The 9,113-nt window shown below is 33.2% G+C and overlaps 1 protein-coding gene across 1 annotated transcript; it reads left to right on the top strand.

Moving 5' to 3' along the window:
- Positions 1–1,380: 1,380 nt before the first annotated feature.
- LOC127843186 (toll-like receptor 4) lies at positions 1,381–6,813 on the top strand. The gene is made up of 2 exons (XM_052373047.1): positions 1,381–1,434; positions 1,537–6,813. The coding sequence occupies exon 2, from the start codon at positions 1,652–1,654 to the stop codon at positions 4,232–4,234; it is 2,583 nt and encodes an 860-aa protein (XP_052229007.1). The 5' UTR covers positions 1,381–1,434; positions 1,537–1,651; the 3' UTR covers positions 4,235–6,813.
- Positions 6,814–9,113: the final 2,300 nt, after the last annotated feature.

Raw genomic sequence — 9,113 nt, 5'->3', positions numbered from 1 at the left:
TTTTCATATAAAACTGAAGGGGTCAATATTTGCAATTTAAAGAGGAGAAATTGTATAAAAAAAAGGCCAGTACAAATGGAATGTTTTTTGTTATTTAATCACATATTTTCAATTAAGTATCACAAACACATTTTAGATATGATCTGTTTAAGTTCGTTGATCTCGATGTTCTCTACTTAATCTGATCAAAATACATTTTATACAATTATATAAAGCATATAATATTTAATTACATAAAAGTTATTACAGCGGCACTGTAACGTCATTTAATCGCTCCGAAAGTTGTTATTCAATTTATCTGATTATTATGACACATTTATGTAATTAAAATGCTATTAAAACAAATAAATGTTTCCTTGTGACTGTTCAATTTGAATTATATGAAATTAAAGCTTTGTATTATTTCTATTTTTGATGAATAGTTCGGGATTAATTAAGATGGGGGATGGTAAAAGTGTTGTTCATTTTACTTCTGGCAATGTTACGTCCAGCTATGTACTTACCGTTTAAAAAAAAATACGACACAAAATTAATGTTAACAGCACAAAATATTATATCATGCATGCGCTTGTTTGTGCTTAGAACGATTAGAATTATGTTTGAGTGATGTGAAATTAGCGGACACATGTGTATACAGATGCATGCTGTAATAGTGGACACGCGTCGTGCGATAATTGGTCTTATGTCATATTAGACAAGCGTAGCTCTAGATCACCATTGTAACAATAGACTTAAGAACAAACAAAACCAGAATGTAAAAGGAGCATTTTTTTTGGAAAAATTTTAAGCTTTGAATGTGTTAAGCAGAAATATTCAATAACTATTGATGCAATATTGTTTTCATTTTAGACGTTTTGGTCGCCTACATGGAACATGTAATAAATATATTTATTTTTATTGCGCTCGCTCGCTCCGATGTTTTGTACAAAAAACTGGCAAAAACACTTGTCCTATTTATTGTTGTCTAACATTGTCGAAAAAATATCAAAAACGGCATGGGTTTAAGTATCCAGGTGCATATAAGTATAGAGTATATCGACATAGACATTAATTTTGTTCCGACATTTATTTTATTGTACGTTTGAATGACGTACATGTATGACCAGGCAATTCACTATATAATATATATATATATATATGTTCCTTTATACAAATAAAAAACAAACAAACTACTTTTGAATAATGTCATGAAACTTGAAGACCGTCTTAACGTTTAAGTGTGATTTTACACTGAAGGCGGAAAATAAGTGAGGTGACTAATCAAGAAAATGTCCGCTTTCATTGCTCACATTCACTTATCATTTAATTTGAATACAAGGAAATTATTGGACAATGTTATGGTTTAAGTGGTATGAAAAGTCAATCACTTTATTAACCACAGTTTTTTAGAATGGATACATGTGTTCATACAAATGCTGTCTTTGTGAATTCGTGGTTAGCATATTTGTACATGCAAAGCATGTTTTGTAATAGGAATAACATTAATGGTTACCATCGAATTCACAAATACAATGTGATTCTTTGGTTATGTTTCAGTCAAAAGACGAAACGTTCATAAGGAAACTTATTTTGGACATTTGCGAAGGATATATGCTATCTTGAAATGTACCTAGTTTGTCATAAATTGCGCCAGTGATTAATAAATAAAAACATGTTTAAATGTATCTTAATAACGTTCTTAGTAAATCAAATCACGTTGATAAAGACTGAATGGTTGCCAAATAGAAATCCAGCGGAGTTATCCGATGGCGCTGCATATATTGGGTCGCGACGGTCAAGTGGATTGAAATGGACGGTGGTTGAAAAGTCCCTGCAGGTTCTTGGACCTACTTCACCAGTCGTCTGCAATACATGCAACTGTACGAAGGATCATAAAGAATATTTGTATGTGGATTGCTCGTACTTAAGTCTAGAAAACGCGTTCCAAACTGTTAGTCAAAATACCTTTTGGCTAGATTATTCATACAATTATATTTCTGAAGTGAAATATGGCAATTTCCGAGGCTTAAACATTTTGCAATACCTGAACTTGCAATACAATAGTATAGAATGCCTTGATTCGGACACATTTAAAGACCTAACTGATCTGATGGAATTACATTTAGATCATAACCATATGTTTGTTTTGCAAATTCATATTCCAATAGGGACGTTCGACTCTCTGAAAAATCTTCGCGTACTTACTGTGCATGCCAATGTTCAAAAGAATAGTGGTTCAAAACTCATCGGCAGGACGTTCCGAAATTTAATTAATTTAAATTTACTTGCCATCGATGGATTTAGAAAGATAAAGTTTGACGAAGACTTCTTAAATACCAACGTGTCTACATTAGTTCTGGCAGGTTCACCTCCTTGGGGATGTGACATAGACGTTATAGAAGATGATACGTTCAGTGGGCTGCCCAAACTGCAAACTCTCTCGTTGAGAAAATGTAATTTGTCATCACTATCACCAGTTGCTCTTTCACAACTTAAATCCTTAGAGAACCTTGATATTTCGAGCAATATCAGGATGGGAATGACCCAATTGTTAGGTCCCATAGCGAAGGCCTTAATCAACAGTACGGTTAAAATACTGAACATTAATGAGATAACTGATCCTTTTGAATCGGTTAACAAGTTAGATAACAATAACTTGCTGTACATTAATCAAGTAAATTTAATGGAATTGTATATGGATTCCAATTGTATCGATTTGATAGATTATCACAATCCTTTATTTTCAAAATCTTATACACTGAAAGTTTTGAGTTTACGACAAAATATGTTATTTAATGCGTTTTTTCTCGATAAACTCATATTAACTAATCCGAGCATTGAAGAGCTAGATTGCGGAAATCAGTTTCAGGTCTGGAATGAAGATAGATTTGCGGCAGAACGCGCGCGTCGTGGAACAAATGCAGCTTTTAATCTTTCGGTAATAAGTATGAAGACATTTATATTTACCGGATTGAAGTCCTCTTTAAGCATTTCTGTGTTCGGAGACACGCAAAATGCTTTGGAATATATTGACATTTCGTCCAATCAAATACAAATATTAGACGACGACGATCTACATTCATTGTTCAATTTAACGTTTCTGAATGTATCTGACAATCTTATAGAAAACGTGTCGCAGACAGCATTTAGAGACACAATATCTTTAAAATACCTCGATATGAAATACAATCGTTTAGGCTACGCATTAGGAACTGAAGAAGCTATGGATATATTTTTACCTTTGAAACATCTAGAAACACTTAATATATCAAAGAATATGATATACAATTTAAAGGAGTCACTATTAACTCAATGTGCCAGCATGAGGGTAATTGATATCTCGGAAAATTACCTAGACAACTTCGATCTTAATTTGCATAATTTTAGAAATTTGTCCTTTCTGAATCTTAAAAACAATCGAATACAAACACTATCATACACAGTTCGCTCATACCTGTCTAACATTGGGAGTAACCATGAATTGGTTGTTGACTTAGAAAACAATAAATTAACGTGCAACTGCGATAATATTGAATTTCTAAAATGGTTGCTAACTACAAATGTTTCTTTCACAGGAAAACAATTTTATAAGTGTTACTTAAGCAATTCTAGCCACGCTTTGATAAATTCCGCTACAGTGCAAGCTCTCGAGGCTGAATGTTACAAGTACTTAGCTTTGATTTTATCACTTACGTCATTAATTACCCTGTTTTTTGTTGTAAATTTCTCGGTAATTACCTTTAGATATCGCTGGCATATTGTGTATTGGTACTACAACGTCGTAAGAAGTCGAGATCGTGTTTCCAATGTTAGGCAACAACTGTTCCAGTACGATGCATATTTCGCCTATGCTGACAATGACAGCAGCCCAATTATCGTGGCGTTGCATAATAAGCTTGAAATTGAATACAACATGCGGCTAAATATTCGAGACCGCGACTTCCCGCTTGGGGATGTCAATGCATTGAACATCGTGGATGCAATAGGCGCGAGCAGAAAGACAGTTTTACTTGTCAGCAAGCATTTTATCAAGAACAAATGGTGTAAATTCGAAATGAATATTGCAATAATGGAAGGGATAAAAACGAATCGCCAAGTGTGCATTATTGTGTACCTGGAAGATATTCCCTTGCGGTTTCTTCCAAAGGAAATTAGTAAACTGCTTCAAGATGCAATAGTCTTAGATTTTCCGAAGGAAAATCCTTGTTCACAGAACGTTTTCTGGGCATGCTTGGCCAACTCCATAAGCGAGTGAATTCGATGGTCGTTCAGATTATTTCCATAATACAGTCCGTTGTTTAAAAAGACTCGCGAGCACATATGTATGCATTCAAAAGGAAGGAAAACATTTAAAACAAACAGGCGCGAGTGCTTTTCAATTTTATCATGTGTTAGTGTCTATCACGTCTTAGCAGATAGAAGAGCGTAGCTAACTTAAACGAGCGATACTACTATTGAAACATTTTAATGACATTGATTGGTAACGTGAAATTGGATTTTTTTATTAGCACAAACAAATTGTACTCTAAGTTTTAAGAGTCGAATATGTTTATATTGACGAAAGCTGCATTGATAAATAGATGGATGTCAACATTATAAAAGTTTTACATGAGCGAAAGAACACTAACAATAAACAAACAATATATTACATTTTAATAGCGTGTTTGCTAGCGCTAGCCATATTTTTTTGAAAAAAAGTAGTTTTATTGCATGTAACAATTCAGGTGCTGTTTGTAATAATAATTTATACATGGTTCTTTACATAATATTGGCCTTTTTGAAATTAAATAATATTTTGTAGAGATTGGTTAAGTTTATTTCGTGTTATATAAATATAATCTCTTATCGACATATACATACATCAAATTACCTTTCACAAATAAATGTGTTCAGAGCCACTCAAGAAGACAAAGTGAATAAAGTCCAATAAAACAAATTTATGCTGTATTTGAACCACTCGTTATACCTATTTTTTAAACAAGTTGCGTAATTTTTCACAGCCTTTCTACTTTTCATGCAAATTTATATATCTATCTTTTAATATCATTGTTTTATTTTGTGCATGTATAATTGTTGACTCTTCTTAGATGTTGTTAGTCATATGTGTGTGCTAATTTATTGAAATGAGTATGTGTATGCTCTCTCTATTCTGTTCTGCTTGCGTTAGCTTTATTATTTGTATGCTTTATGGCCCGTATTTATATAAAATATGTAATTAATAATATGTCACTGTTTGTACGATATCAAAATGAATGAACGCTATCGTCTTTATTTGTAACGATTCACATTGGGAATAATTGATAAAATAAAATTGTAATCACTAACGCTCCATTGCTTTAACATTTCTTTAAAAACACAAAATTATCAATTTTCGTATCATGTGCTGTTGTATCGACCAATACACAATGATTTGTAGCAAAAAGGATCTGTATCAAGAGGTTTTTGTAATCACGTTTCAGAACGGCGAAGAGTTGTGTATTGACCAACAAACACCGCAAATGCGAAGAATAATTTAATTTTACAGGATCTTATGAGTACAACATATTTAGTACTTGAAATGAGAAGTTTTTGTACAACTGTATGTTCTGGCATGGGCTTCCTTTTGTATTGTTTTGGTGTATGTTCTAAGTTCAGTTAGTATGATTTTAAATGTAATTCACAAATAGTTAATAATTGTACATTTTCTGTTAAATGAGTTTAATAATTTACTTGAATGATTACTTCTACTAACGAGTGCACAAGTGTTGTTTTGAGACCTTTTGAGCGATTGATGTGTTGCAATGAAATATAAACCAACTGCGGCCCACTCAAGTCCAAAGATACTGTGTATTATACCACCTGATGTTGTAAAAACACAGATTTGTATATCAAACAAATTGAATGCTATTCGATATACATTAATGTTTCACGTGAATAAATTTTCTGACTTTCAGAACCTCTCCTTATACCCTCCCGTTTTCCAATTATCATCTCGTTCAATGGTGGTAGCTGTTATCCTAACAATTACTTTTACAGGAAGGTCGTCTGCACTTAACCCAAACTGCGACTTTGTACATGTACTTATAACTTTTTAGAGGTATCTTTTAATAAAAATAGAATATTCGAATATGAACTCTGGATTCGAATATTCGGCCTATTTTCGAAATTTTCGAATATTCGGATATTCGGTCCCATCTCATGGCATGATGATTTTCACAAACTTCATTGGACGAATCTATACATCGCATTTATTCAATTTGTTCTCGGATATTTAATATCAAAAAGTTTTCTTTAAATTACTTAAGACGCTTCCAGGCAATCTGTAATGATTCAATGGATGTGAGGTATTTGCTTGAAAATAATTTAGCGTGCAGTTAATCAGTTTATCCCATTAATCCGAATATGCTGGGTTTTGAAATGCTTAGTGTTTTCATAGAGAATGAAATTTTATTGTCAATAATTGATCTCGATACATAAAACATTTATGTCGTATTCGTCAAAAATCTAGGGCATCAGGTAAAATACATTTTACCAGTAATTTTCTACAATTAAATGGGTCAAAAACTGCTGATTTGGTGCATGTTTTACAATTTAATATTTAGTATTTAATCCAATCGTTTATTAGTCTTCGCCTCTATACGTAAATAGTTATAACATATTTATTAACAGCTGTGCTTGTTGCTACACGCAGCTGTTCATGCATGGAACACAACATTTCCATCGACAGCAAATTCGATAGTACGAATTTACTCTATACATATGTTTACGTATGCCGTATCATTAACAGTATATAGATGACCGCCCTTGATTTTTCACATGATGCTTTATGTCTATCCGCCATACGATGCAATGTAAACAGACATGTCCTTTATTCCCCACATCTTAGAACCTATACTACAAGCCAACCACATGACACACACATTACACTTTCTTTTTTAACTTGTGTTTTACACGGCGTACCTGTAAAGTGAACGGTTTAGTCGAGAACAAATGGTGTTGTAGATGTAAGAAGAGTTCCTGTTTAACCGCGGGCCGTATAATCAGTTATTTAAATAACAGCTCATAAGACCATATGCTTTATCTGCAAATAGACATTGCAAAACAAAGTGGGATTTTTAATAATAAAATAAGATCACAAAGTATTTTACAACACAGGCATTACATTGGAAGATTCTACATTATATGAAATCATGTTCATTAAATGTATAATGTGCAAATTATGAAACAATATTCTTTTCAGAAACAGCACTCAGAAGATTTTGTGCTGTTAATATTTGACATTTTATTGCAAAACAACAACAACAGCAGCAACAACTACATGTGAACGAAATGGGATACACAAGTGTTATATAGTCACACGTCATACGATTGCATCATCTGGTAATTTATTGGGAACCAAGGAGTCTTGTTTCATCATTTCCACATTATATATTTAATGACATATGCATCAAACCATATAGATGCGCGAAAATATGACATTATGTATGCGCTTGTTTGTTCTTAAAACGAATAGAATTATGTTCTAGTGATGTGAAATTAGCGGACACATTCGTAAAAAGATGCATGCTGTATTTGCGGACACATTCGTAGAAAGATGCATGCTGTATTAGCGGACACATTCGTAGAAAAATGCATGCTGTATTAGCGGACACATTCGTAGAAAGATGCATGCTGATTTAGTCGAGACGCGTCGTGCGATAATTGGTCTTAGGCTATATTAGGCCAGCGTAGCTCCAGATCACCATTGTAACCATAGACTCAAAGACAAACAGAGCCAGAATGTATTGGGAACTATTGTTGGCAAAATGTTACGCTTTGAATGTGTTAAGCAGAAATATTCAATAACCTATTGATGCAATATTGTTTTCATTTTAGACGTTTGGGTGTCCTACACGCAACATGTAATCAAAATTGATTTATTCGTATTGCGCTCGCTCGCTCCTATGTTTTGTACGAAAATCTGGCAAAAACGCTGACCCTGTTTATTATTGTCTGACATCGTAGAAAATAATATCGAAAACGGCATGGGTTTAAGTACCCAGGTGCACGACTTGATACTTCAAACATTCTTAATGGTTTGTACACTGTTGCACGGAGCCATAAACATGAGCAAACGCAGTCATTAGTAACATTCAAGACGTCCAAAAGATGGCTGTAAAGTGTTTGCTATATGTTGTTGTTGTTGTTATGTTAATTAGTTCTTTCTGTTGTTTTTGTTGTAAACAAAACTAGTTAAAAAAACAAACTCTGTGTGGTCATTACGGACGGTCCTCAGTTAAAGGGCTCAAACCTCAATCTATGTGACGCGTGGTTAATTAATTACGTTGAGTTTATTAATGGTAAATCACACTTTAACACACTAAATACGATATTGTTTAGCAAACGCGTTTTATCTTGAATGCGAAACAACCTTTTTATGCATTGGTCTTATCAATTGATTAATGAATTCTTCAGAACTTTACAGTTCACAAAGTCGTTTATTGATAAAATTATCATAACAATGATACATACGATAAATTTTGCATTTCGGTGGCAATTTGTAACCAGAAAACGTTTAATAGCTCAGCAGATTAAGTCTATATATCAAGAAATCTTTCAGTTTGTGATGCAAGCACCAAATTTGGCACATATACTCCTCAGTAACTATAGATTTGATAAAGCACGTTAGCCAATACAAAATTTCAAAATGGCGTCCGTTTTCAAGTGGCCGCCGTAAGGATTGAAAATTAAATTTAAAAAAAAGAAACAAATTCTCTTAAGGGTTATATTGCCGTGAATATTACTTGATTTTGATTTCGAACAAAACAATTTTACTAGTTTGAATCTAAATTCAGACATTGTTTAAGTTTAATATAGTACACACAAATCCAACATGGCTTCAAAAATGGCCGCCAATATGGCCGCAAAAACCTATTTATTATCATAGCTATGTAACTATCCACTCAAATTTGATGAATTTAGCGTCTATACCCAGGTTTCAGGGGGCAAAGAACACATTTATTTCGTCAGACAAAGTGTAAGTTAATAATGTCACACAGAAATCCAACATGGTGTTCAAAATGGCTGCCGAGATTGCCGCCAAAACATTTAAATGATCAAAACTATGTTACTTTCCACTCAATTTTAGATCTAGAGTTAGGTGTGTATAGATAGTT

This window comes from Dreissena polymorpha, chromosome 8, assembly GCF_020536995.1.
Source record: "Dreissena polymorpha isolate Duluth1 chromosome 8, UMN_Dpol_1.0, whole genome shotgun sequence".
Lineage (NCBI taxonomy): Eukaryota > Metazoa > Mollusca > Bivalvia > Myida > Dreissenidae > Dreissena > Dreissena polymorpha.
This window is presented reverse-complemented; position numbering and strand designations above follow the sequence as displayed.